Source organism: Aspergillus multicolor (assembly GCF_047715735.1).
Source record: "Aspergillus multicolor strain CBS 133.54 unplaced genomic scaffold BDW74scaffold_52, whole genome shotgun sequence".
Taxonomy (NCBI): domain Eukaryota; kingdom Fungi; phylum Ascomycota; class Eurotiomycetes; order Eurotiales; family Aspergillaceae; genus Aspergillus; species Aspergillus multicolor.
The window spans coordinates 38,742-63,356 of NW_027396003.1; the positions used below are offsets into that span (position 1 = coordinate 38,742).

At 49.7% G+C, this 24,615-nt stretch overlaps 10 protein-coding genes across 10 annotated transcripts; 5 read left to right on the top strand and 5 right to left on the bottom strand.

Annotated features, from left to right (window-relative positions):
- Positions 1 to 714: 714 nt before the first annotated feature.
- On the top strand, positions 715 to 2,299 carry BDW74DRAFT_171633 (GSK family serine/threonine-protein kinase; the record flags this gene model as incomplete). Its single annotated transcript, XM_073727345.1, has 7 exons — positions 715 to 760; positions 848 to 1,020; positions 1,091 to 1,174; positions 1,233 to 1,581; positions 1,637 to 1,830; positions 1,889 to 2,093; positions 2,166 to 2,299. 7 exons carry the CDS (start codon positions 715 to 717, stop codon positions 2,297 to 2,299), a joined length of 1,185 nt encoding a protein of 394 aa, XP_073577986.1.
- An 814-nt stretch (positions 2,300 to 3,113) lies between these two features.
- On the top strand, positions 3,114 to 6,546 carry BDW74DRAFT_117622 (NCBP1 family protein). Its single transcript, XM_073721939.1, has 7 exons — positions 3,114 to 3,515; positions 3,593 to 3,684; positions 3,751 to 3,857; positions 3,925 to 4,192; positions 4,249 to 5,141; positions 5,202 to 5,383; positions 5,446 to 6,546. Exons 1-7 carry the CDS (start codon positions 3,452 to 3,454, stop codon positions 6,339 to 6,341), a joined length of 2,502 nt encoding a protein of 833 aa, XP_073577987.1. The 5' UTR covers positions 3,114 to 3,451; the 3' UTR covers positions 6,342 to 6,546.
- Positions 6,547 to 6,678: 132 nt separating this feature from the next.
- BDW74DRAFT_163766 (sterol desaturase family protein) lies at positions 6,679 to 8,324 on the bottom strand. The gene is made up of 2 exons (XM_073726148.1): positions 7,959 to 8,324; positions 6,679 to 7,887 (listed from the first exon to the last, which is right to left on the bottom strand). The coding sequence occupies exons 1-2, from the start codon at positions 8,225 to 8,227 to the stop codon at positions 7,098 to 7,100; spliced, it is 1,059 nt and encodes a 352-aa protein (XP_073577988.1). The 5' UTR covers positions 8,228 to 8,324; the 3' UTR covers positions 6,679 to 7,097.
- Positions 8,325 to 9,165: 841 nt separating this feature from the next.
- Positions 9,166 to 11,502, top strand: rcoA (putative transcriptional repressor TupA/RocA; the record flags this gene model as incomplete). Its single annotated transcript, XM_073730648.1, has 8 exons — positions 9,166 to 9,286; positions 9,438 to 9,519; positions 9,586 to 9,908; positions 9,973 to 10,505; positions 10,578 to 11,045; positions 11,124 to 11,256; positions 11,318 to 11,393; positions 11,478 to 11,502. 8 exons carry the CDS (start codon positions 9,166 to 9,168, stop codon positions 11,500 to 11,502), a joined length of 1,761 nt encoding a protein of 586 aa, XP_073577989.1.
- A 1,186-nt stretch (positions 11,503 to 12,688) lies between these two features.
- BDW74DRAFT_117829 (uncharacterized protein) lies at positions 12,689 to 13,823 on the bottom strand. Its single transcript, XM_073721940.1, has 3 exons — positions 13,682 to 13,823; positions 13,091 to 13,627; positions 12,689 to 13,023 (listed from the first exon to the last, which is right to left on the bottom strand). The coding sequence occupies exons 1-3, from the start codon at positions 13,735 to 13,737 to the stop codon at positions 12,819 to 12,821; spliced, it is 798 nt and encodes a 265-aa protein (XP_073577990.1). The 5' UTR covers positions 13,738 to 13,823; the 3' UTR covers positions 12,689 to 12,818.
- Positions 13,824 to 17,802: 3,979 nt separating this feature from the next.
- On the top strand, positions 17,803 to 19,374 carry BDW74DRAFT_171637 (C2H2-type zinc finger protein; the record flags this gene model as incomplete). The annotated part of the gene is made up of 4 exons (XM_073727346.1): positions 17,803 to 18,624; positions 18,676 to 18,729; positions 18,792 to 18,965; positions 19,045 to 19,374. The coding sequence occupies 4 exons, from the start codon at positions 17,803 to 17,805 to the stop codon at positions 19,372 to 19,374; spliced, it is 1,380 nt and encodes a 459-aa protein (XP_073577991.1).
- Positions 19,375 to 19,560: 186 nt separating this feature from the next.
- Positions 19,561 to 20,850, bottom strand: BDW74DRAFT_117859 (putative mitochondrial folate carrier protein Flx1). The gene is made up of 3 exons (XM_073721942.1): positions 20,685 to 20,850; positions 20,350 to 20,616; positions 19,561 to 20,297 (listed from the first exon to the last, which is right to left on the bottom strand). Exons 1-3 carry the CDS (start codon positions 20,800 to 20,802, stop codon positions 19,747 to 19,749), a joined length of 936 nt encoding a protein of 311 aa, XP_073577992.1. The 5' UTR covers positions 20,803 to 20,850; the 3' UTR covers positions 19,561 to 19,746.
- Positions 20,851 to 20,945: 95 nt separating this feature from the next.
- BDW74DRAFT_163779 (mitochondrial import receptor subunit TOM7) lies at positions 20,946 to 21,878 on the bottom strand. The gene is made up of 5 exons (XM_073726149.1): positions 21,754 to 21,878; positions 21,646 to 21,692; positions 21,561 to 21,589; positions 21,470 to 21,506; positions 20,946 to 21,414 (listed from the first exon to the last, which is right to left on the bottom strand). Exons 1-5 carry the CDS (start codon positions 21,778 to 21,780, stop codon positions 21,393 to 21,395), a joined length of 162 nt encoding a protein of 53 aa, XP_073577993.1. The 5' UTR covers positions 21,781 to 21,878; the 3' UTR covers positions 20,946 to 21,392.
- An 81-nt stretch (positions 21,879 to 21,959) lies between these two features.
- BDW74DRAFT_117915 (U2 snRNP complex subunit HSH49) lies at positions 21,960 to 23,689 on the top strand. Its single transcript, XM_073721944.1, has 3 exons — positions 21,960 to 22,169; positions 22,222 to 22,597; positions 22,647 to 23,689. The coding sequence occupies exons 1-3, from the start codon at positions 22,150 to 22,152 to the stop codon at positions 23,322 to 23,324; spliced, it is 1,074 nt and encodes a 357-aa protein (XP_073577994.1). The 5' UTR covers positions 21,960 to 22,149; the 3' UTR covers positions 23,325 to 23,689.
- On the bottom strand, positions 23,685 to 24,583 carry BDW74DRAFT_163782 (DUF2015 domain-containing protein). The gene is made up of 2 exons (XM_073726150.1): positions 24,256 to 24,583; positions 23,685 to 24,205 (listed from the first exon to the last, which is right to left on the bottom strand). Exons 1-2 carry the CDS (start codon positions 24,305 to 24,307, stop codon positions 23,886 to 23,888), a joined length of 372 nt encoding a protein of 123 aa, XP_073577995.1. The 5' UTR covers positions 24,308 to 24,583; the 3' UTR covers positions 23,685 to 23,885.
- Positions 24,584 to 24,615: the final 32 nt, after the last annotated feature.

Below are 24,615 nucleotides of genomic sequence, written 5' to 3' on the forward strand. Positions count from 1 at the left end.
TAGCAGTACTCGTTATTATTCTTCATCTCCTCATCCTGCTCCCTCTGCTCCGGTGCTTTATTGCCGCGTTCCTGCAGCCCTCGCGTGTTTGGGCTTCGTCGCTCCATCAACGTCACCTGGTCACTTCATCCCTCTTCCCTCCCCCGACCCATTCTCTTTTTAATAATACCTGACCCGTAAATCCACCCTTCTCTGCATCTGCCCCTGCTCTCTCTGGTTCGTCGTGACTTAATTCCTCTACTTGTTCCTCGAATAAGTTACTTCTCTTCCTTTTTCTTTTTTCAATTCTCTTTCTTCCCCTCCGCTCCTCTTATTACTGCTTGTTTCCCTCCCGAAAGGAAGACAGCCACCGCCGACACCTCTCTAGCCACCACCCTCCCGTTCGGAGCGCTCCCTGGCCTTGCGTCTGTGCTCTTGGCACTCTACCCAAGTCCGTTGGTCCTTGGTCTGAGCCAGCTGCGGTTCGCTTGTTCAGTGCTCTTAACCTTTGATCTCACGCCGACCTCCACTCACCTTCCTCCGTTCAACGTTCCGCCCATCCAGCGCACCCCTCCCAACTCGTACTCCACCGGTCACAGTCTGCCCAAAACGGACCTCACGCCTTACCTTCGCACCCTCTCCCGCCATCCGCAATTAAAGTCCAGCCCTCCGTATTCTCGATAGCACTCCATCCCCGACCTTCTCCACGTTGTCCCCTACCCAATACAGTCCGTGATGTCACAGAATCGGTCTGGGGTGTTTTCCAACTTGCGCATGGGTGGTAAGGACCTCAACGCCGCTCGGCCGCAATTGCTGTGAGCCTCGTCATGAATTCTGATTGCTGACTGATTTCTTGTTTCTTCTCCAGAAGTCGTCCGCGAGAAAGTCCAAGATGGACTAACAGGGGAAACGAAAGAGATACAATATTCGCAATGTAAGATCGTCGGCAATGGGTCGTTCGGAGTTGTCTTTCAGACAAAAATGATGCCGAGCGGCGAGGATGCTGCTATCAAGCGGGTTCTCCAAGACAAACGTTTCAAGGTATGTGCTCTTGACCACTGCTGCTGTCCACAATCGCTAGCTCCGAAAACTGTCACTGACGCTTGGGCAGAATCGTGAATTGCAAATCATGAGGATTGTGCGCCATCCTAACATTGTTGAGTTGAAGGCCTTCTATTACTCGAACGGCGAGAGGGTACGCTCCCCCGCCATTCTCATAATCCAGGGCTGACCACTAAACGACGTCACCGCAGAAAGACGAAGTGTACCTGAATCTCGTCTTGGAATATGTACCGGAAACAGTCTACCGGGCGTCTCGCTATTTCAACAAGTTGAAGACGACTATGCCGATGTTGGAGGTCAAGCTCTACATTTACCAGCTTTTCCGTTCACTGGCATACATTCATTCACAAGGCATTTGTCACCGGGATATCAAACCTCAGAACCTCCTTCTTGATCCCGCGACTGGTATTCTGAAGCTTTGCGATTTTGGATCCGCCAAGATTTTGGTCGAGAATGAGCCCAACGTATCATACATATGCTCTCGCTACTACCGAGCCCCAGAGTTGATTTTCGGCGCGACGAACTACACAACAAAAATTGGTAATCTTCTACAGCACCTAGGTTGTGTTGTTGTGAACACGCTGACATATCATAGACGTATGGTCTACTGGCTGTGTGATGGCGGAGCTGATGCTCGGGCAACCCCTCTTCCCCGGAGAGTCTGGGATCGACCAGCTGGTCGAAATCATCAAGGTTCTCGGTACACCCACGCGCGAGCAAATTCGTACTATGAATCCCAACTATATGGAGCACAAATTTCCTCAGATTAAGCCACACCCCTTCAACAAGGTACGGTCACGTTACCCCGCAGTATCCTAGGAAGATTTAGCCTGACTTGGGCCCCTAGGTCTTCCGAAGAGCGCCGCACGAGGCTATCGATCTTATCTCCGCATTGCTGGAATACACGCCAACCCAGCGTCTTTCCGCAATTGAAGCTATGTGCCATCCTTTCTTTGATGAACTCCGGGATCCGAGCACCCGATTACCCGATTCGCGGCACCCCAACGGAGCGGCCAGAGACCTTCCTAATCTTTTCGACTTTTCCAGACATGGTGCGTTGCTACTTGGAGCTTTTCCGGTGTCATATGGAATCCACAAACCGAATGCTGATTAGTGCCTATTAGAACTCTCAATCGCACCTTCAATGAACAGTCGGCTTGTTCCATCGCATACACGTCCTGCACTCGAAGCTCGCGGATTATATATCGACGACTTCAAGCCTCTGTCGAAGGAGGAAATGATGGCCCACCTTGACTGAGTCTTACGAGCGTGCTGATGGATCCCACGCCTTTCAGAGTGCATCATTTCATGCACATATTCGCGAAGATTTGATGCCATGCCGTGCACCTTCATTTCCATGCATCTGGTGGTTTTTGAACTAGCAGAGGTTTATTTACATCTGTAGACCTAATCCATTGGGGAGGCATCCGGGAGCTGGCTTCTGTGTATCGGGGTTCGAGGAAAGACAAAATGCATTTGGAAAAAGATAAAAAAAAAGTTCGAGCGAACGAGGAGGCATGATGAACCTTTGACGACGGAAAAGTTCTTATGTGGCCTAGTGAACTGCCATAGGTTTACATTAACGGGCGGTAAGATTGGTGCGATGTCATAGCCCGGAGTTATTGAGGTGTCTGAGACAGCTCTTGGGAGGAAAAATTGATACCCTTTCTGCGTGAGTCTGTCTGCCTTTCGAGATGTGAGTCTACGCAGCCTCACTTCTTTATGGAAAGGCATGGATAAAGATTGCCGCAGATTTTATGGAAAGACGGAGAGAAGAGACGAATACCTACACACGGGTTTGATATCATGATGATTTTCTTTTTCTTTTTTTGCTTGGATGCACATGAAATGTGTACTTGTGACTGTGCTTTGAATATATGTGTTGGAGGTCTACCCCCCGACTTACAGCTTTAGATATTCCCTTTCCGTTGTTCATGTGCATGTGTGCCTACTTCTGTCGCTTACATCGCTTTTTACCATACGTTGCTTTGCCCAATCCCATCACATCCCTCCGTGGACTGTCCCTCACGTACAATATCAGATCGTCAAATCAGGTGCGCACTTCGCTTGACCTCAGAGAACTTAATGCACTAGCAGCCGAAAGGTACATGAACTTCGTTCAACCCGAGCAGATTGAACCCAGTGAGTTTCCAAGCTTCTGAGCCGTTCTTGAGCTTCACGTGCTTCAATTTCAAAGACAGCTGGAGAAACAGCAGTTAGATAATCGGCGGCACGGATAATCCGGTCTCCGGGCTCTCCGGTGTTTTTGAGCTTGACGTACGCGACCTGAGCTCCGAGTTGACCAAGGTCCCTTAATGTTGCATCGTATGTGCTATTGCTCCAAACACCCAGTCAATTACCCTGAAGCGTCTTTCTGGAAGATACGCACGCCGCCGCGAGGCAAAAGTACATGGCTGATTACGAACGTCGGAACCATGGCCCTAGGGGAGGTGGGCGCAAGCGGCGTTATAGAGGTAGGAACTTGAGTAGCCCAATGGACTGCTCACAATCTCTGATAATGCCGCTTGCTAACTCGCTGCCTCAAAAACAGATGACGATGACTTTGACCGTCGCCAGCGACGCAGATACGAGGAACCACTAGTCGTCAAAGTCCGACGACAACTTCTCACAATTGCTGAATCGGTATGCCTAACAATATCTGCGTTCTAACCACAGTGGTCGTTCGCCGCGCTTACACCATATGCTTAGGCCGCACGGAGAGCAGAGGACGATGCACTGAGTATCGCGAAGAATGTGGCCGAGCACTACGAGGACGAAGAGCTCAGGGATAACTTTATTGAGATCGCGCTCGACCTGTTTGTTGCCCCGTCAATATTGCCTGGAATGTCGCTTTGAATTTCACTGATCATGTCACCGTCATAGTGTCCTGGAACAGCCGTTGAAAATACCCTTTATTGCTACAACAGTTCTCGTTGCTAACACAATAAAGTCGGAGCTCGCCGCCGAGATTGTGAAACGCGCAGTTGGTCGCTTCCAATACAATGTCGATGCCGGTGCTTGGCGTGAAGTCAAGCTTCTCCTACGCTTTCTAGGGTGCTTACAATGTATCTTCGAAGGGGATGGCGTTTTCGCGATCTTGGAGGAGCTATTCTCCCGCGCTGTTGACCTCCAAACAGCGTCCTCCGAAGATGTAAGTCTTTTATGACTCTTCGGTATGCAGGAACACTAACATATGATGTCTCACAGTTGATCGGATTGGAGCTCGTAAAGATCATCTTATACACCATTCCGTATGTCATGGCATCCCCGGCCAGCGGCTTTGAAGGCCAGGCGCTCAGCCTGCTAGAAAAAACCGATATCATCGCATCCACGCCACATACGCTTGTGGACTTGGTGAATCCCTTTGGACCTGATAGCCAGAAATCGGCCACAGTGCCGAGCGTTATCAGTCTACTCCAAAGCCAGCTACAAGCGGAGTCAAGTCGGAATTGGGAACTGGCCTGCCTTCCACGACCGTGGAACAATGTCAGGGAAGATGATGAGGAACCGAAGCGTCTTGAAGAAGGACCCAAGCATCCATTACCTGAGATCACAATACCCAACCCGGTACAAAATGGATCGAGGGCAATCTTTCCAGAGGTGTACTTGTCTGTTTATGGAGACCAAGATGTCGAGACAGTCCCATCCACATCAAATATTGCCTCATCTTTGCTCAGGGATGCCCTTGTTGACACCATCAACATCCTGGACTTTAATCGCATTGCGACGGCAAAGTTCTTAATTGATCTCGATTGCTATTTTACACCCAGCATATTTGTGAAGCGTGCCACACCGTTCGATAAATTGCGCGACCTCCCTGAGGACCGCCCAACATGGAAACCGGAGGACGTGGCTGTTGACGCCGTTTTTTCCCAGCTGTTCCAATTGCCTTCACCGGAACACAAACTTGTTTATTATCATGCTGTGCTCACAGAGTGCTGTAAGATCGCACCGGCAGCAATCGCGCCAAGTTTGGGCCGTGCCATCCGCTTTCTCTATCGCAGTCTCGATATGATTGACTTGGACCTAAGCCACCGTTTTCTGGATTGGTTCGCGCACCACTTGAGCAATTTCGGTTTCACCTGGAAGTGGAGTGAATGGTATGATCTCTGAACTGGCATGGCATGCGTACAACAACGTAGCTGACTCGTCTGACATAGGATTGAGGACCTCGAGCTTCCCGTTGTACATCCAAGGATGGCTTTCATCACTGGCGCCCTAGACAAAGAGATACGGTTGAGTTTTGCGCAGCGCATAAGGGGGACTCTTCCAGATCCGTATCAAGACCTCATCTCTGAAGGGAAAGAAAAGGACACTCCTGATTTCAAATATGCGTCTGACAGTAAGTCGAGCTGGTGTTCCAGATTCGCACTCCCTATTCAGTAGCTAACTTATTCTCTTCAGCAACTCCCTATGCAAAGGAAGGAAGAGAGATCATGCAGCTCATTCGCAGAAAGGCCGCCGATGATGAGATTCAACCTCATATTAACGCGATTGAGGAGCAAGCAGCAGGACTGGGAGTTGAGAGTCCTCTACTACCTTCGACGGATGCCTTTGTCACCTCGATCTGCTTTGTAGGCTCAAAATCCCTCTCGCACGTTCTGTCCTGCATCGAGCGGAACAAGGAACGCCTCTTGGCCATTGGGCCTAAATCACCTGCTGCGCGCCGCCAGATAATCACCTCCGTTATGGACTACTGGGTTGACCAACCGGGCATCGGCATAAACATCATCGATAAGCTGCTTAACTACACAATCATAACACCCCTCTCGGTCATCGAATGGGCCCTGGTTGATCAGCTGGACGCGGGAACAATCCTCGCGAAGACTCACGTCTTTGAGATGGTTTCTGCTACTGTCGGTAAAGTCACCAACCGCCTCCGCCAAATCGTCGCGGCACGCACCCAGCAAGGTCTCTACGAACCCCAGTTAAGCGTGCTTGATGAAACACTTACCCGCGAAAAGAAAGATATGCATGCGCTTTTCCAGGTCATCGAGGACTCTGTCGTCTCCGTCGCCGGAGGTAGTAATGACCAGCTTATGGAACGTGGCGACGGCAGCGGCGATTTACCCGAGGATGAAATTATTCGTCAGTGGGGTCGGCGCTGGCTTCGCGTATTCCGTCGCAAGGCCGGCGTTGAGGAAGCCTTCATCACTGATGCCATGGCTACGGCAACCCCTGTTGGAACAAAGGCTCCCACCCCTCCTCCGGCTGCTGCTGAGCAGACCGGCTCTGCGGATGTATCTGGCGATGGGGACCTGGATATTGCGGATGCCGATGCGGACGAGGCGGCGGAATAAGTCCGTGCCTGCCATTTTCCTTGAGAATCCGGTTCTCCGCCGATGCCTGCTAGCATTGATGGGTGAACTGTGCCGTTTCAACCCTTCCCCTTGTATTTTATCCTCGTGATGTGTTTGGTCCAATAGTAGGTATAGCGATTTTTACAAGCATATGTTATACATATAATTCGGGCAAAAGCGGAAATGTAATGATAGGTGTATGCGCCTGAATTGAAGTGATGGCATACGGGCGGATTGTAGGCAGTCTAAATGCTCCGTATTACGGACTGTCCATTTTTGACAATGTTTGCATGTCAAGTGGCCAACTAGCTAGGACCATTTATGGGAGGAGTTTCTACAAAATCGCGATATTTGTTGATTCAAGCTATGTACATCTGAACCCTCCATGGTAGGTAAAGTCTAACCAAGAATGCCGTTCTATATGATCATCTCTGAAGGGTGCGTTTTACCCCGGCCATCCGCAATGAGACGTCAAAGATGCCTTGATAAAATGATTAAACAAGTTACTGGTATTAGTATTGTACAGCGTGACATCGACGGGAAGTATGTGCAGGATAAGAACAGTAAGAAGAGAAGGATAAAGGTGAAGGGGTGAAATACGTCAACCTCATGATCAACTCCAGCTAACAGAGTTAGTCATGGAACCTAGAATGTGACCTGTTGAGTGATAGCCAGGACATAAGAGGTGCAGTTGAGATAGTCAGCACTCATGTGAGATCCATCTTGAATTTAGCCACTCTGCGAACAGGCAGCAGTTCACAGGTTCTTCTTGCTGACCTCTCCAGCAAGATACTTGCGATCATCATCTCCTTCGACGTCTTTGAGGATGGTTTCCATTTCCTTGGTCTGTCGCTTCCACTCTTCTTCACCCATCTTTGTCTCACGTCGGAAAAGCTCCTCGTTTGGCTTCCGGTAGCTGCCACCCATGCGATCCCACAAAGTGGTAAATTGACCATAGTTGTAGTTGAAATAAAGGTGATGCATCGTGTGACAGGCCGCTCCGTTGATCACCGGGCTATTGGCGACGTACTCGCCGTCGTGGATCATGACTGTCCAGATGTTGATGAATCCGAACAGAACAACATAGGCGCCCTTCTGCAACGGAAAAATGAAAGGGAATACATGGTAGGGAACACTCTGAGACCAGCCATCGACCGGATGGAAAGCGTGGGAGGCAAAAGGACTAGGCATGATCCATTTATGGTGAGGCTTGTGCAAAGTCTTGTAGACGGAAGAATGATGCAAGCCGCGGTGGATCCAATAGATAAAGAAATCGGTGAATGCGATGAACAAGGGGAATTGCAGGACACTGTAGTATGGGAAAGGTTCTTCATCGAAAGTATCGTATAGTTTGGCATATCCCCGAACTTCGGCGACCAAGAAAGGTGCTGTCAACAGCGACATGATTGGCATCGAGCGCATAGTTTGTGCGATCTCCATAGGGATTTGATTCTTTAGGAACTTGGGGTGCTTGACGGTTGTCTTGTCCCAAATGAACATATAGGATAGGGTCGCAGAAATGAAGTAGACAATGAAGCCAAAGATCCTACCTCACAGACGATTAGCAACTATGGGTAACGCATCAAGTCAAAATAGGGGCTGTAAGCAGTGGCATACCAGACAATTAAGAAGAAACTCAGGAATTGGCGGTAGATGTTGTTCCGGGGCCAGGCGCTCAGGTAGGCATATTTGGAGGGTTCTAAGTAAATGAGCTTCGTCGCGGGCTCATACACAAATGGTTTGGATGCGCCGAACAGAGAAAGAGTGCTGTTGGCTGCCGTTGGAAAAACGGGGATGGAGACTGTCGAGGAGAGCGATGCAGGGAGGAGGGCGGAATAGAGCCGATCGGCCAAAAAATAATCCCATAGTTCGAGGACGCAATCCATGATGGTATTAAGAGGGGCTCCCCGGCGTGTGGACAGCTCCTAGGTGCGTTTACAACCAGTGGTTTGGCATACAACGCCAGGAGAGGAGGTGGTCAACAAGGAGAGTTCAAGAAAGGTACGGGACCTGAAAGGACTAAATAAATTCAACTTAACTAATGCAGGCCCACACGGAATCAGATCAGACCACTGCCGTGCCGGAGGCCGGGGATTGGCAAAAAGGGCCAGTGGAGTTCACCTAGAAGCAGCCAAAATAGGCAAGGTTCAGACAAGCTTTTAACAAAACAGGGGCCGGTACTTAGACAAGCGCTTATATTACCTTGGTAGACTGTAGATGTGGCCTTATCCCTAGCTCTACCATACTTCGCGAGCTTGAAACTATCCTTAGTCCGACTCTAACCATACTGAAAGCCCTGGTAGGTCAGGAGCAAGAAGGTAAGGGAAGGGCATATGCTCCAGTACAGGTCGGATTAGAGACCACATGTACAGTATGTAGAGGTTATGCAAGGCTTGGCAGCTAAGCATCCAATGAGAGGATACGGGCTCCTCGTGCTATGCCTCATTGGGGGTGCCTTGGGGCTCCACCATTTTGCGCTAGTAGTTAGTTTACTGTGCATGGGTTAGTCAGCTACCTTGACCTCAGGCTGTAAAGAGTACGGAGTAGGCGCGACTAACGCCGGGCGCGCTTGCCTACTTGTGAACTCCGCCTAGACACTCGACAACTTTGCGAAGCCGACTTCAACCTCGTATCTCGCCCCCATCCATTGCCGCCCTTCCGTCTATCGCGACCGTATTTTTCGGCTACCTGCATACGCTTCCAGGCTCGTGTGTCTCATCGCTTTCTACCTTTGTCTGTCGTCGCGAGCTCCTAGGGGTGCGCTGCACCAAACAAGTCTTCCCTCGCCTGGTCGGGCGCAGACCCTCACAAACCATCATACACCATGTACAACGCACATCGCGGGATGGTCCCCGCTCCCAACTCTCGTCTCAATGAATTGCTGGACCAGTTGCGTCAGGAATTTGAAAATCAGTCGAGGAGTACTGGCGAGTTCGAGCACCAGCGTATGTGCACTTTCCTATTCATTCCTCTTGCATAGCTTCATCTCTCATGACTGAGAAAGGGAGTGGATGCTTGATGGATTCTTATTGCGCTTCAAAAAGGATTTATTGCGATGTTTCCTGCGACGAGCTCCACTGATGTACCGTATCGCAGTCACTGGCCAGCTCCAGGAGATGGAGATGATTCGCCAGAAGGTTTATTCGCTCGAACAGACACAGTTGAAGATGAAACAAGAGTACGCGCACCTAATCATGCGCATTGTTGCTCTCGACATGTGACTGACACTTTCAACCCTTCTCAGTTATGAAGCAGAGATCCGCATGTTGCGACACGAACTGGAATCGCGAGGTGTCCAACCCGTTGCCTCTCATGTCGCTGTTCCCGCGCAGCACGGCGGGCCTTCGCAGGCGCCTCCACCTGCATTGGGTCATGGACCCAGCAACCTGTTTGGTGGCATCATGGCCAATCAAGGAGGTAGTGGCCCCGGTCTTGCCCCTCCCCCTCCCCAGGATCAGCAGCCACCCCAGCATAGCCTTCAACAGCCTGCCGCAGGGGCTCAACCAGGAGCACCGCAACCACCGCAGAGCTCCTTTGGAGGATATCAGCCTGGCGCTGCTGTGAACGGTATGTTGTAACTGTATTTAAGACAGATTATCTGACATCTGACCACTGTTTCAACCCACTATAGGCTACGGTCCCCCTCCTCCTCCCGCAGCCTCCCCGGGCCCCGGAAAACGCCCTCGCGCTCCCCCGGGCCCTGCCACACCACAACAGGCCCATCAGCTAGCTTACCCGGATTCTCGCGTGTCGCCACAACTTGCCCGGCCGACGCCCCCGAATCAAGCCGTTGTTCGTACGGATCGTCCTGGGAACATGCTTGCTAACTGGAACCCCGAGGAGCTGCCTCCTTCGCAGAAAAAAGAAGGTGCCGATTGGTATGCGGTATTCAACCCTGAAGTGCAAAGAGTTCTTGATATCGACCTTGTCCACCATCTGGTTCACGACAGCGTTGTGTGCTGCGTGCGTTTCAGCCGCGACGGAAAGTACCTCGCTACTGGCTGCAACCGTTCAGCTCAAATTTTTGACGTGACCCTGGGTCAGAACGTAGCTGTTCTACAGGATGAGAGTGTTGATAAGAGTGGAGATCTCTATATTCGCAGTGTCTGCTTTAGCCCCGACGGCAAATACCTAGCTACTGGTGCAGAGGATAAGCAGATCAGGGTGAGTTTGACTTACTCGTATATAACCATCAATTCCATGTTCAATGTTGGCTAACTTGGGCATGCGTGACAGGTTTGGGATATTGCTACGCGTACCATCAAGCATATCTTCAGTGGCCACGAGCAGGACATCTATTCCCTAGATTTTGCCGGCAATGGTCGGTACATCGCCTCTGGTAGCGGCGACAAGACCGTGCGTCTCTGGGACATTGCAGAAGGCAAGCTTGTCTATACTCTCAGCATTGAGGACGGCGTTACCACAGTGGCAATGTCGCCAGACGGCCTTTATGTCGCTGCTGGCTCTCTTGACAAAACTGTGAGAGTCTGGGATACCACCACTGGTTACCTTGTCGAACGTCTTGAGAACCCTGATGGCCACAAGGACAGCGTGTATTCCGTCGCTTTCGCACCGAACGGAAAGGAACTTGTTAGCGGCAGCTTGGACAAGACTATCAAGCTCTGGGAACTCAATCTGCCCCGCCAACAGTACAACAGTGCTGGCAAGGGCGGCAAGTGCCATAGGACTTTCGAGGGCCACAAGGTAAGCAACATTGTCCTTTTTCTAATTTACTTATAGTGATGTTCCTCGTCGTATATCGATATTCACATTATCTACTAGGACTTTGTGCTTAGCGTCTGTTTGACCCCCGATGGGCACTGGGTCATGAGCGGTTCCAAGGACAGGGGTGTCCAGTTCTGGGATCCTATCACTGGCAATGCACAAATGATGCTCCAGGGGCACAAGAACTCTGGTATGTTGAACCGCCCTTATTCCATATGTATATCTGAATATCCAGTTAACGCGGGGAAAAGTCATTTCAGTTGCGCCCAGTCCTACTGGCAATCTGTTCGCTACTGGCAGTGGTGACATGCGTGCAAGAATCTGGAGGTACGCTTCAATATAAGACTTAACCTTGCCCTTCCCTTTATACAAAATATGTAATATGCCTGCTGACTATGTAACGCATTACAGATACTCCGCGTACACCGGACGGTAATTATTGAATTTGGGAAGCTTCGGCGTCAACGTGACTCTTGATCTACTTTGATTCTCCTCTTTTGCGTGCTTGACTCACAACAAATATACAACCCAGCAGTACAGTTTGGCGGAGTGGCTTCGTGGTGGTCTTGTATAATCTTCCTGTTCTTTTCCCTCCGAGTGTGAATGGTCTCTCGTACATCGGCAAAACCAAGGCAACAGAAGAGTGAACCACAAAAAAGGGGGGTATGTATGGAATGTTTTTTCTTATTGGTTTGTGTCGAGGCTATTATATCGTTTTGGTTGATTTAGGTATATTGAAAGATGAATGCAATTGTCACAAGGCACAGGAGGCAAGCGTTTTTTGATGAATGTCTAGTGAGATAAGTATAGCGTGGCTGGGGAGACGATCAAGAAGACAAAAGACGGTACACACAGGTGTACTAAGTATTCCGTACGAAGTACAAGCGACTTGCATGCGGTCATATTGCGCACCGCGGTTACTGGACCAGATGTTAAGAAGGCTATATACAAGTCCTGGGGCATGCAGTGAGCATAGGCCATCATCTGGCGTTCTTCCTTATGCCCCGGACATCTGCTTGTTCTATCCGCTTAACGATAATCCTTAGGTCGAGTCTCACGGAGTACAAGGTCGCACGGGGGTGGCGATTTCGGCATTCGGGGCGCTAGTACATGCATATAATCTGTATGAGGTTAAACTCCTGCAGTCGTATCACTTCAGAGCTCCCAGTCAAGCCCCATTTTCACAGCGCACAAGAGACATGCGGGGCTTCGGAGTTCGCAGCCACACGACCACCGACTACCGGTACAGAGCATGCTAAACGCAAAGTATGCATGGGATCCTTTCCCACGGTGAACCAAGCCACCAATGCTCCTAAGTCCACAGACCGAAATAGCATCTTAGGCCCGGCCGTACAATAAGGATGAACCTGGAGGGAGATCGAAGCACTCGCTAGATTATCAGAGTTAGGACTGAGTTTTTTTCCGGCTGAAATGTATTCCACTCGTATTGTTCGAGGCATCTCATAGCTCAGTACTCTTGCTGCCGTGTACATACTCAGACACAGGCTCGTTCGATGATTCCAGAAGGCATCAGATTGTTGCGCGACACAATAGCCAAGCTTACGCAGGTCACCTCAGATGGTGAACCAGAGAACCGACCAATCATACTCCGTAGTTTCGATGAACCATTAAAGAAGGTCAATCGTAATCGTCAGCTCAAGAGCTGGAGCTTACCCAATGCGGACAACATGACGGAGTGACGAATTGGAGGGCATTTTGGCGCTTTGGCGTGAACTTCTTTCACCGAGTAAGTTAAACTATTGCTATCATTGGCTGGCGGATCTCGATCACTCGTACTTCTTCTTTGCGGGTTGACTGGCTTTTGAAGTCGGTGCTTAGTAGGAGTTGACAGGCAAAGTACTCCGTACCAGTCCGTACCGGTCCGGTGCAAAGTCCATAAGTACTTGAGAGCCCTGTCCTGATAATTATTTCAGCGGCATGCAGTCTCTCGAGTTTCCTAAGCCGTGGGCAAAGTAAGCGATAGAACGGAATTCAAAGCACGCGGTACGGCGTAGACTACATACATCGCATCATATTGCCGCGCATACCCCGTACTTGCAGGGTCAAGCCAGTCACAGTGAGATCGAAACCTGCAAGCCTGCCGCCAAGTACCCAGAGATAACCGGGTGAATTCGCCAGACGACACGCAGATGAGGGGTTGAGGATCCTCTAGTAGGGTAGAAAAGTGGTCGGTACGATGTGATGGGATGGGGTGGCTGCATTCTCCGAACTCCAAGCACGCAGTAGGCGCACTATCGAGACTCGTTCCGCAGGACCGCAGCATCCCTGGAACGAGGGAGGGGCCAGTACTAGTAGGCATAGCATACAGATCTGCAGAGCTGCCAGAGGCCCGGGGACGAACCTGATCCCGCTCCCATGGCTGGTTGCATGCATCAAGTACGGCCACTATCTGTGCTGATTGCCAGTGCTTCAGCCCCAGTGCCCTAAAAAGCTCTTGGTTCACAAAGCGTGGCTGCCAAGCACATGAGCTCAATAGATAGGCTTGGAAGGATGATTGTTCAGTGCATCTCTCTCTGTTATCTTTGTGAGGCCAGCATCCCCTGCAGAAGTAAGACGTTACCTACTCCGTACATATAGTACATAGAAGTGCTTGCCTTAGGATATGACCCATCATTCCTACTCTTGCGCGCTCGGACTCGATAGTTCCCATTCGTATTTTCTTGTTTGGCTGTATTCTTGTCGATCAGGTACCAGTCACTGCCAGCAGAAACCAAGAAAATGTGTCTATTATTGAATTACTTCCCGATCTTATCTCTTCAGACATGCTCTGACCGGACTTTCGGCGAAACGAGAGCCGGGACGTGGAGACTCTAAAGAAGAGATTAGAACTCCTTTGAAGTGGCCATCATTAGAGATAATTCCCTTGCAAGCTGATCGCCTGTTGAAATAGCAGAAGAGTAACGGTAACCCTGTAGCGGTCCGCGAGCGATCCACGGTCTATGGCATCTTGGCCTTGCCATCGATACTGCGAACCACAATTCCAGCCGCTCAGACATTGAGGGAAAGGGCCGGCCCGTTCCTCGGCGACGAAGAAGAAAACATTTCGACGACGAGACGGAGTAAGAGCGCTGAGTCGCTAAAATAGTTCATGGCCGGACCATCTTGACTCAGCTACGAGCTGTACTACGTGAATGTTACTGTTCATGTACAACATGGTCCGGAGCTAAGTCGAAATCCCGTTTACTCACAAAATGTTACGTAGGGAAAAGGAGAAGCTGAGGAGGTGAAGGAGTCAAAGAGTCTTAATTTTGAAGCTCGCCGGAGGTTTGAGACCTGGTTCGCCGTCAGCATAATTACATTCGGGGCTATTGTTGTTGGCACTAAGGGTACTAGTGCTATGTCCCACACGACGGAGTACTTGGTCCAATGGTCCGTAGCTAGTCGAGAGACGAGAGACGAGAGACGAGAGACGAGAGACTCTAGATTGAAGCGGTAGCACACGCACAACCAATCTCAAAGATCCACTGCGCACTACCCAATTATTGATAGAATTTGACAAGTGATCGGACGCTGGGATCTGGTGGAAGGCCTTCTACTGGTCCAGCCATCTGCATCCGCATGCACACATCAATTTGTCCTGATGCTTGGCGAGATGTGTCGTAGACTGCTCAGAAATAAACCAGCAGCATTGGGAGAATCGATGGGACGTCGCTCTGACAAGGGAGCAACTGCAGAGCAGAGCACTCCTTACACAGTCTTTAATTGAGGTGTCATACAGACTTCTCAACTCCCTGCGATTCGAAACAGGACGGTGGTGGGACCGTGGGAGACCCGTGGGAAGCAGCTCTGGGGGTTCGTCCTGTCACCCCAGAGCGGCTGTTAACGAAGAAAAAGAAAAAACATTGCAGAAAATGATTTGTTTTTCTCATGGATTTCTGACAGGAACTGGAGTCTGGACTGAAAACTGCGCCAGTCGCGGCTGCTGCGATGCAAAAGGTAAAGGGGGCGTGGGGGCGAGCAGATCGAATGAGCGTGCAGCGAACTGCGGCACTATTGGATCTCCCGCTGACGGTCCGTTCTGTAGCCTTGTCGGACCATCGATTCCAATCTCTCTTCCAGAAAGTACGTGCGTCAAGACACTCGATCACCCACCCTGCTTCGATATAATCTTGATCATGTTTCCGATCGCCTGGCGTTGAATTGACACGTCTGTCGATAACTGTCAGCGCTATGTCATCTTGCCCGTTCAACCAACAACGAGCTCCGATGGAGGTCTAACATCATGCAGCATATGCAGCCAATCTCGACAATCCCGTCAGCTCCGGAGGTGCAGTGATGATGACAATGGAAACAAGAGCTGCAGGGTGAGATGCTAAAGTTCTGGCGTCTAGGCCGCAGAGGACAATCCTGCTTTCTTTTTCGGATCTCAGATCTTAATTTTTCGTCCAACAGGATCGAGAAGTGTAGGTACTCCACGTATCCGTACACATACTCGGGGAAAGCTGGACGTATCCAGCTGGAGGTTCCCGAGAGCACGATCTACAGTTGACAGCCTCGTTTCCCGGGCAGTTACTGTCCAGGTGATTATGACTGCCGATCCGCTAGGTAGAGTGGCTGTTTTATGAAACCGGCCCCCGTCTCAGCAGCTCAGGTGCCTGCGTAGGAAGCGAGGGTATCCCAGTCAGCGAATATCCGCCATCGACTTGCTCAGGGTAGTTCATCCGCGTCTGACCCTGATTCAGACTCCGGATTGTTTGCAAGTGGTTGAGCGAGAACCTAGTCTACACCCAGGAGTCAGCATGAAAAATGGATGTACTTGATCAGTGCTCTGGACAGGAGGCCGAGCTCTGTCCAACAATAATGCCGATCATCACCCTGTCAGTCAGGGACAAACTGCTCAACACGTTCCTGTGGATTGATTTAGGTCCATGCTCTGGAGACCGGCCCACCTTTCACCAACCATTCGGGTCAGATGATCTTACAGTAACCGAGCTATGGAGTATACGAGCTAACGAAGCGGAAACTGTGACGGTGGCTACAACTCATAAACTCTTACGACTACGGAGTAGTTCAATTATGAATCACGGATGCTTAATGGCCGCCTCCTCAATGGGGCGAAATCACATTCCCGAACTCATGGCAAACAAGCCTGGGGGGATCGTGGATGATCAGCAGATACTCGGGACGATTTCAAGATCTAAAGATACTTGCCTCGTTTAGGTACAGCCAAGGGTTGTGCCGGAGCGAGAGTTAGCGCCACTAGGCGGCAGCCTGGTCGGAACGTCACTGTGCATGCCGCGATTGGATTCGAAATAACAAGCGGACCGTCTTCCTCCCCAGTGCCTTGCCAGGTGCAATAATGGACGGGTCTGCGCCCCATCGTGCTGGGTGGATAGGAGGCAAATCCTCATTTGGAATCTGGTCTACACGCCGGGCAGGCTATAATACTCCCTATTCTATTCTATGTATCGACTGCTTCAGGCTATATCTTTAGTCACGTCCCGCTATGCTCGGATTGGAAATAGGTCTTGACTATGTCAATCAATATGGATCATGCGAACTAGGTCTTTGGGTAGGCATGTAACAGGGATCTTTAGGGCAGCCTAGCAGGACGCCTACGGAGTACGAAGTACGGAGTTGGTGTAGGTAGCCAAGATGCCTGGTGGGGGTTGCAAAAAGAGCCCGGAACTAGAGATGGATGATAATAGATTTTGTCCATAGTTTTTTATTACAATTTCCTAATATATCTTTCCCCCTTCTTTTTTGTCTTCTGCCCCTTTTTTTGGTTCTATCATGAGGGTTTACCCTAAAGGTGCAGATGACGGATACTCAGGTACAAAGTATATATAACATTATAGTCTTCAGAATAGATGTCTGACATTAGCCCTGACCATACCAAAGGGAGGCGCCCCAAATGAATAGAGGTATCATATGGACAGGCAAACCCTGTTGATTAATCTGTCCTCTTTCTCTCACCCGCTGCTCCCACTGCTCTGGGACACCGGAAGGAAGAGGCGGATAAGCAAAAAAGAGGCACATCTTTGTTCTAGATCTTAGTGTAAAGTGCAGGGTGCACTTGCAGGGAACTACCGAAAAAGAAATAACTCTTTTTTTTTTTTTTTCCTTTTTCTGATTATCTTATTCGATTTTCTCACCAAAAAAAAAAAAAGATTAAACCCGGTGGATCGTATTTGCTTATTACTAGTGATCCCCATTGTCGGGATCATCTTCAGATCATTCCTCGTTGTCACTGTCTGTCAAGCGTCTGAGATACTCCGTACTGTTCGTGCTTGATATCTTATATACCCGACTCGACATCCATCGAGTGGGGTGCTCTAATATCACATTGTTCATTTGGACTATTTTGTACTTGGGTTTGAAATTGAAGACCTAGAGCGTGCTGGATCTTGAATCTGATATTGGCCGATACTTTATACCTTATTTGCTTGTTCCTGTTTCTTTTGCTTCTTTTGTCCAGCGTTCCCTAGCTCAAATTGCCGTTCAAGCTTCTGCAAAGCACCTCGCAGTCTCGCCAGTGGCACAGGAGAAAAAAGCAAAACAAACTGACGAACGCCGTCCAGAGGCTCATCGACTGTAAGGCATTCAGTCTAAAATCTGCTTCTTCAGGTAACGACGTGGCGGCTGATGCCAATATAGGGTCAATCCTCCTCTTTCATTCCACTTTTTATTTCGATAGGCCTATCGACGATAGCACGGTATTGCAGTTTGAGACACCGGGACGAGGCCAGCAGTGGGTTTGGATCGAGCCACCTCGATGGAGACTGCAGAGCCCGTATCATACGAGTTCCCCGGCCATGCCGTCGGTGCTGTCGCCTCCCGTCGAATGATGAGCTCCAACCTCGGCCACAACTTTTCGTTCTATACAGCAAACCCGACGGCGTCATTTCCATTGCCGTACCATCAGCCACCGCCGGCGACATACGGCTATAGCCATCCCCTTAACACTCATCACCACCACCACCATCATCAACAACAGCAACAAGCGCAGCATCAACACCACCATCACCATAATCAACACCACCATCATGCCGGCTATCAGCAATTCTTCGTCCCTAATCATCCGCTCAACGCGCAGTCCGTGCGCCTGGCCTCAGAGCCGCCATTAGTTCAGCAGATCCCGGACATCCGTCCGGCTAGAAACGCCGTCAACAGAGTGTCTCAGGACTCCGTGTCCAAGGTCGAGCAAGACGTGGCCCCGCCGCTGAGCCCAACCGCCGCGGCTCCTGCCAGCAGTGCACCTGCTTCGGAAAAGAACCCCAATTCGAGTGAAGTTGAGTTCTCGACAGAGGTAGACGTGTTGATGAAAGCGATACAAGCCAAGGGAGCATCGCAGCCGACGGCCTTGCAGTCGCTGCCGCCATTGCAGCAGTTGGCCCATGGTGGAGGTAGTGGGTTTGCTCAGCCCTACATGTCACCGGGCGCCAATGCTAGAGGAACAGTCGTCATCGAGGACCCGCAATCCCGCCCCGGAAAGAAGCGCAAGTATACATGCACTCTGCCGCACTGTGGGAAAAGCTTCGCTCAGAAGACTCATCTTGACATTCATACAAGAGCCCATACTGGAGACAAGCCTTTCGTGAGTCGGGAGAAGGAATCAACCAACGTGGCATAGGGCTAACCATCGTAGGTTTGCAAGGAACCCTCCTGCGGTCAGCGATTCTCGCAGCTAGGAAATCTCAAGGTAAGCTATAGTAAAATGCACGGAATGGAGTTGGACTGAACTGACAGCATAAACTAATATAGACCCATCAAAGACGCCACACTGGAGAGAAACCTTTTTCTTGCGACATCTGTCAAAAGAAATTTGCTCAGCGAGGAAATGTTCGTGCCCACAAAATCACCCACCTGAACACCAAACCTTTCACCTGTCTTTTGGAAGGCTGTAGCAAACAGTTTACTCAGCTGGGAAATCTTAAGGTGAGCTCCGATTTGACCCAACAGCACCACACTTTTCGTGGATTTGGATCAGCTAACCTTGTTTGACAATCAACCCCAGTCGCATCAAAATAAGTTCCACGCACAAACGCTCCAAGCCCTAACGAAAAAGTTCTCTACCATGATCGACGGAGAACACATGAGCCCCCAGGACCGGAAACTGTGGGAATACTTTGCGGGGTTATATAAGAATAGCAACAAGGGGATTAAAGGACGCGGGAAAGACCGCAGGATCTCCAAGACTGACGTGGGTGCTGATGGACGTCGACGTTCGAGTGTTGATGACCAAACCCGTCGGGGGAGCTACGAAGACTCCATTTATACAGGGGCGTCTAGTAGCGAGGAGGACAATGAGGACCCATACTATTTAGAGAAGCGCGATGCTGATTGACGCTCCTTTTTGTTGTTTGATGGATTGACTTTGACTGGAGTTGTTTGCATTCCGATTCGCCAAGATACCAGGTTTAGTCCATTTGTTTTTTGCTTTCTCATATGGTTGTGATGGACGTATTATAAAATAGACGTTTGGCGTTGAATGGGGTTTCCCCCTGACACTTGGATAATCACTTTCTTTCCCGTTGCCAAACAATTGTACGTCTTATGTATTGAGGTGTGTGATACCTATGAATTCAGAAGCCTAGAGACTGGGTATTTCAAGTCGTGACCCGAGTTAGTTAGAAGCATTGCAGAAGTAAACTCGTCGTTAACCTAGCTTTGACCTCATGTGTTTTTGAACCAGGTTCTCATTTCACTGCAGGTCCGATCATGAACCGTTCGATATCACTTTCGGTAGATATGCCCTGGTATTCTCATACACCAAGAAAGTGACCCACGTGCTCGGCAAAACACGAAATAGATTCGGGCCAAGACCTTTATAAAACCCAGCCAAGCCTTCTGTAGCCCATACCTGCGCTATCGCATCTCGAAGCCCTCGATATGCAAGGTGGGCATCATACATCTGAAGTCGAGATCTAAGGACCTGGTATGGGTACGTGATCGAACCAGCAAAGACCTTAGAGATGCTCGAGATGACAAAGAAATCCATATTAGTAAGTTGTTGTTGCCCCTTTTTAGAGTCCACATTCGTTCGGTGTAGTTTCAGCTTCTCGTAAGCCATGAACTGAAGCGCACCGTGACTGACGCCGAAAAGCGACGGCACCAGTCCACGGTAAAAGCCTGGGATTCCCTCTGAGCGCAAAATCTGCACTGCACCTGTTGTAAAGGAGGTATATGCGCCGGGCGAATTGAACCCGGTAGCAAGCATGCGAGTTTTGATGACCCATACAGGGTTTGTCAGGACGGATGTTATTATCCCTGGGCGGGTAAGTTGGTAATCATGGCTAATGATTGAGGTTCGAGCACGAACCTGCAGACCCTGAGGCAATAAAATAATCGAATGAAGTGAGCAGCTGCCGACGCTGCTGCTCGCTATCTAGGTTGCAACGAAGGCGCCAAGTGCCCAGTATGTCCTTGACATTGTCATAGAAGAGGAAGTATAGCGCCCAGCTAGAAGAATTTCCGATGATGTTCGGCGTCAGCCCGCGATAGAAGGCAGTGAGTCTGCCTTCTTTATGGAAGATTTGGCGGACAACTCGAAGAGAACCACCGATTCGAGAAGATGAAGTCCGGTCAACTGTGATAAACCTTGATATTAGGCGCGCTGCAACTCCCAAGTAGCAATTGCGGATGAACTTCAAGTACCTTGCAGTCGAGTCTTGATCAGATCCAGCGGATGCAGACAGAGGGTCGTTGCTATGCCTGCCGTAAATCCTGCTATGGTTTCCACCACGGATGACGGCAAACCATCTTTGCCAGTCATGAACCTTTGAAGTATACGAGGTGATAGTCAAAAGTGTGCTTTGTGAGGGCTTTGGTTGTTTTTTCTGCATTCAACTTTTAGTCCGAAAGACAATGCTTGGCGCGGCAAAGGCTTAGTGGACTACGGGTGGCCCGGAATTTGCGGGGATAGGTTCATTGCTATGCATGATGCTGGTTTTTCTTAAGTATCGCACTTATTACTTTTGTGGACATAGAACAGGCTGTATAAAGACTGCTCTTGTTGAACAGTGCTTGTTCAATACTTCACGCATTCCAACCAGCTTGCCTCACACACACTTGTGAAGATTAAAAGGTAATCAGTATCTTCCATAGAAAACTGACCCAAATAGTTTGCTTCAATAGACCTATGCCAACATAATAAAACTGCCAACATATAAAACCCAGATATTTAAAAATACATGTGAATGGAGGCCAAATCACAAACTTCCACAACAAAGTGAAGGAGATAAACGCCCAGCCGCTTATAATTTTCGTGTTGTACCGTGAAGGATTGGCCGTAGGAGCGCTGCTGGTCATTGCGAGTGCGAGAGGCTAGAGTTCATAAATTGTGTCCGACCGGCTCGTTTTGATTCACGCAAGAGGTGAGAACAGCCTGTCCGTTCAGTTAGCGGATGGAAGAATTTGACAACTGTGAGAGGTATTATTACTTGAAGAGGGACGGCCTGGGATCGCTGTAGGTGTATCCTGCAGAGCATTGTTAGCACAAGCTTGTGTGTTCCCAAAAAACCAAGGACATACCAAGGTAGAGGATCAAAGGCAGGTATCCACTGTTATTGGGTTATGTGAGTTTGAAACCACTTATGCTGAGTCTGAGGCTTCTCACTAATGAACAGCAACTCTGGAGACATCGATGACCTTGGAAATGCGCTCCTAAACGGAGATAAACGTCAGCGACCGGTATGCGCTGGCACAGGTTCTGAACGTAACCTACCTTCGTTTCCTCAGAAAATTGAACCATTTTTAGCGTGATGTACCGGACGTGTATGCGATTGAGATGGACAGCTAGTTCAAAGAAAAGTAGCAGGTCCAGCGGAGGGAAAGAGTGGTTGACTTAAGCAGGGTTGAAAGGCGGAGAGGAGGATCTCAAAAGTTTTCGGGAGCTAGGCTACGGAGCACGGTCATCAGTACGAGCCACCGCGGCCGACCCAGCTTCTCCCCGTATTCTGCATGTTACATGCATTCTCTTTACATCCTCTCAACTCACTATTGGTGCTCAAAGATTGGGCTACATCTATTACCTACCATAAGACCATTTTTTTGCTCTGCGATAGCCTTTAGCAACCGCTTCAGAATCGATTGTTGAGCATACAGAATCGTCGTCGGCGCCATGTCAGGCGCAAGGCATTGGTATATTGAAATAGTCTTATCTGCCACAATATCTAGGCTAACTGTACGATAGGGAGCAGGATAAAGAGGCCACCGTTTATATTGGAAACCTTGATGAACGGGTTTCCGATAGCCTGGTATGGGAGCTCATGCTACAGGCAGGGCGCATCGTTAACGTTCACCTGCCGAAAGATCGGGTCACGCAGTCACATCAAGGATATGGGTTCGTTGAGTTCAACAGCGAAGAGGACGCGGAATACGCCTCGAGGATCATGAACGGGATTCGTTTATATGGGAAGCCCATCCGCGTCAACAAAGCTTCTGCTGATAAACAGAAGTCGGTGGAAATTGGGGCAGAGCTTTTTGTTGGCAATCTTGACCCCATGGTTACAGAGCAAGTTCTATATGATACGTTCAGCCGGTTTGGCAACCTGGTCAATTTGCCCAAGGTACGACCCGCTCTTTTTCGAGTATAATCATGCACTAATGTATGTTTAGGTTGCAAGAGATGACAGCAATCTATCAAAAGGATACGGCTTTGTTTCTTTTGCCGACTTTGAGTCTTCGGATGCCGCCATAGCTAACATGAACGGCCAGTATCTCATGAATAAGCAGGTCTCCGTACAGTATGCCTACAAAAAGGACGGCAAGGGCGAGAGGCACGGTGACCAAGCAGAGCGAATGCTAGCTGCGCAGGCTCGGAAACACAACGTTCAAATGCCGACTCAGACTCTTCCGCCACAATTCACAGCTCCAATCACCCCTGTTGTACCGGGCGCAATGCCCAACGCCGATACGTCGCGAATAATGAGCACCGGTCCGCCGGATCCCGGAATGGGAAGAGGTCCAATGCCCCCGCCGCAACTTGTTGGCTTTCCACCAAATATCGCTTCTCAGCAGACATTGGCACGACATGGCCCCCCTCCAGTCTCATTAGCCTCCCCACCTCCGGGTCTTCCAGCACGGCCTCCGCCCTCGCAGGCAGGATACGGAGGTCCTCAATCCTTTTTACCTTCGGGCTTCAACAGTTCCGGTCAGCAGGCGCCTTTCCCTCCCCAAACTGCCCCACCTCCGGGGTTTGCGCCTCCAGGTTTCGGCCCGCCTCAAGGAAGCTCTGGTGCACCGCCGCCATTGCCTCCTGGATTTCAACAGTCAGGTTATGGTAGAGCACGGTGATGTCGATTTTCACGTTAATCAACCTATTTTGCGTCCTCAAAACGAAGTTAGTAGGCATAATTACTCTGAACGCTCGGAAATAATCCATTGCGGAATCTTGCCTCTTAAGTCAATCGCAAATATGCATAGTTGAGCCTACAAAATCGCAAATTCCAAGGGCTTTGCGGGACTCCACGTACCCTTCATCGCACACCAGAGCATCCACCATTAGCGGCTTGAGCGATATGTGACTGTACTCTATAGCCACGATTCTATACCTTTTTGCGCTCAACTTACTATTTCTTAGTGTGGCCAACTTTAGGCCTATCCCACATGCAGCCTATCACCCCTGGCAGATCTAATTGTTAGGGCCATCCGCTACGTCTTACTTTATGAAGAAATATCGTAATGACATGCGCTGAGATGGGCGACTAAACGCGTATTCAACTCGCTACGAAGTAAACAATGAAAGCCTTACAGAAGGCTAGCAAGGTGGTAAAAGAATACTTCATCACCAAACCCGAAAAAAAGAAGATAAAAGAAGAAGTGACAATGAAAATATGCAGTAATAAAGCTCTCTTTTCATGAGAACGATACGAATTTCGGATCTCTGGGGCGGCCATCAGGACCGATATTGTTCTTGGCGAACCGTTGCTCAGTATAAATGCGACGCGCTTCATCAAAATCAACCCCTTGGCGTCTCATTATGGTCAGAACTTCCCGTTTGCCGCGCGCGTCCAACCCGGCCCTTTGATCTCCATTTTCAATATTTGTTGAGAGATTGAAATCGGACGATGTGAGTCCCACTGCCAGGTCGTCGGTGAAGCTGGATGGAAAACGGTCATATATGTAGTCAGGAATAGGAAGAAATGGTAACCATCGCGAACGTGTTAGATAGAGAGCTGCAATAAGACGTTAGACCATTGTTTGACTGTTGCTTTGAGTGACGTACCAGTGCCGCAAATGCCAACGACTAGGGCAAGGAAATAGAAGAAATAGGTCATCTTGGGGGTTAACTTTGATGAAGATTGATGATTCAGGACGAGCAGTAATGGTCCCGTAGAAGAATGATACCACTGCAAGTCAAGGACTGGGGGGGCAAGACTCGTGATTTCAACAACGTAGATGCCACCATTTAGATGGATATCAGCAATGTCAGCACACTTAGGACAATGTAATGGTGGACCCAAGGCAACTTTAGAGCTACGAAATACTTTGTACTTCGTCCTAATAGATAGTAGAGTGAGCCGCCAGCAAACTTGCGGAAGAGGCAGGCGAGGTGAGCCATGGCCGATGGCTTACCTCAGGCAGA

Bases quoted from the DNA above. Each gene is read 5' to 3' on its own strand.
- BDW74DRAFT_117622 (XM_073721939.1), top strand. From the start codon at position 3,452: ATGGCTGATTACGAACGTCGGAACCATGGCCCTAGGGGAGGTGGGCGC. The intron at 3,858-3,924 runs GTTTGTTGCCCC...TCACCGTCATAG, and splicing joins ATTGAGATCGCGCTCGACCT to TGTCCTGGAACAGCCGTTGA. The intron at 5,384-5,445 runs GTAAGTCGAGCT...TATTCTCTTCAG, and splicing joins TTTCAAATATGCGTCTGACA to CAACTCCCTATGCAAAGGAA.
- BDW74DRAFT_163766 (XM_073726148.1), bottom strand. From the start codon at position 8,227: ATGGATTGCGTCCTCGAACTATGGGATTATTTTTTGGCCGATCGGCTC. The intron at 7,888-7,958 runs GTATGCCACTGC...TCTGTGAGGTAG, and splicing joins AGTTTCTTCTTAATTGTCTG to GATCTTTGGCTTCATTGTCT.
- BDW74DRAFT_117829 (XM_073721940.1), bottom strand. From the start codon at position 13,737: ATGGGAACTATCGAGTCCGAGCGCGCAAGAGTAGGAATGATGGGTCAT. The intron at 13,628-13,681 runs GCAAGCACTTCT...TTACTTCTGCAG, and splicing joins ATGATGGGTCATATCCTAAG to GGGATGCTGGCCTCACAAAG. The intron at 13,024-13,090 runs GTATGTAGTCTA...CCCACGGCTTAG, and splicing joins GCGCGGCAATATGATGCGAT to GAAACTCGAGAGACTGCATG.
- BDW74DRAFT_117859 (XM_073721942.1), bottom strand. From the start codon at position 20,802: ATGACTGGCAAAGATGGTTTGCCGTCATCCGTGGTGGAAACCATAGCA. The intron at 20,617-20,684 runs GTACTTGAAGTT...GGTTTATCACAG, and splicing joins GATCAAGACTCGACTGCAAG to TTGACCGGACTTCATCTTCT. The intron at 20,298-20,349 runs GTTCGTGCTCGA...TTACCCGCCCAG, and splicing joins TATTGCCTCAGGGTCTGCAG to GGATAATAACATCCGTCCTG.
- BDW74DRAFT_163779 (XM_073726149.1), bottom strand. From the start codon at position 21,780: ATGGTTCAATTTTCTGAGGAAACGAAG. The intron at 21,507-21,560 runs GTATGTCCTTGG...AATGCTCTGCAG, and splicing joins GCCTTTGATCCTCTACCTTG to GATACACCTACAGCGATCCC. The intron at 21,415-21,469 runs GTAATAATACCT...CTGAACGGACAG, and splicing joins CCCAGGCCGTCCCTCTTCAA to GCTGTTCTCACCTCTTGCGT.
- BDW74DRAFT_117915 (XM_073721944.1), top strand. From the start codon at position 22,150: ATGTCAGGCGCAAGGCATTG. The intron at 22,170-22,221 runs GTATATTGAAAT...ACTGTACGATAG, and splicing joins ATGTCAGGCGCAAGGCATTG to GGAGCAGGATAAAGAGGCCA. The intron at 22,598-22,646 runs GTACGACCCGCT...ATGTATGTTTAG, and splicing joins ACCTGGTCAATTTGCCCAAG to GTTGCAAGAGATGACAGCAA.
- BDW74DRAFT_163782 (XM_073726150.1), bottom strand. From the start codon at position 24,307: ATGACCTATTTCTTCTATTTCCTTGCCCTAGTCGTTGGCATTTGCGGC. The intron at 24,206-24,255 runs GTACGTCACTCA...GTCTTATTGCAG, and splicing joins CGTTGGCATTTGCGGCACTG to CTCTCTATCTAACACGTTCG.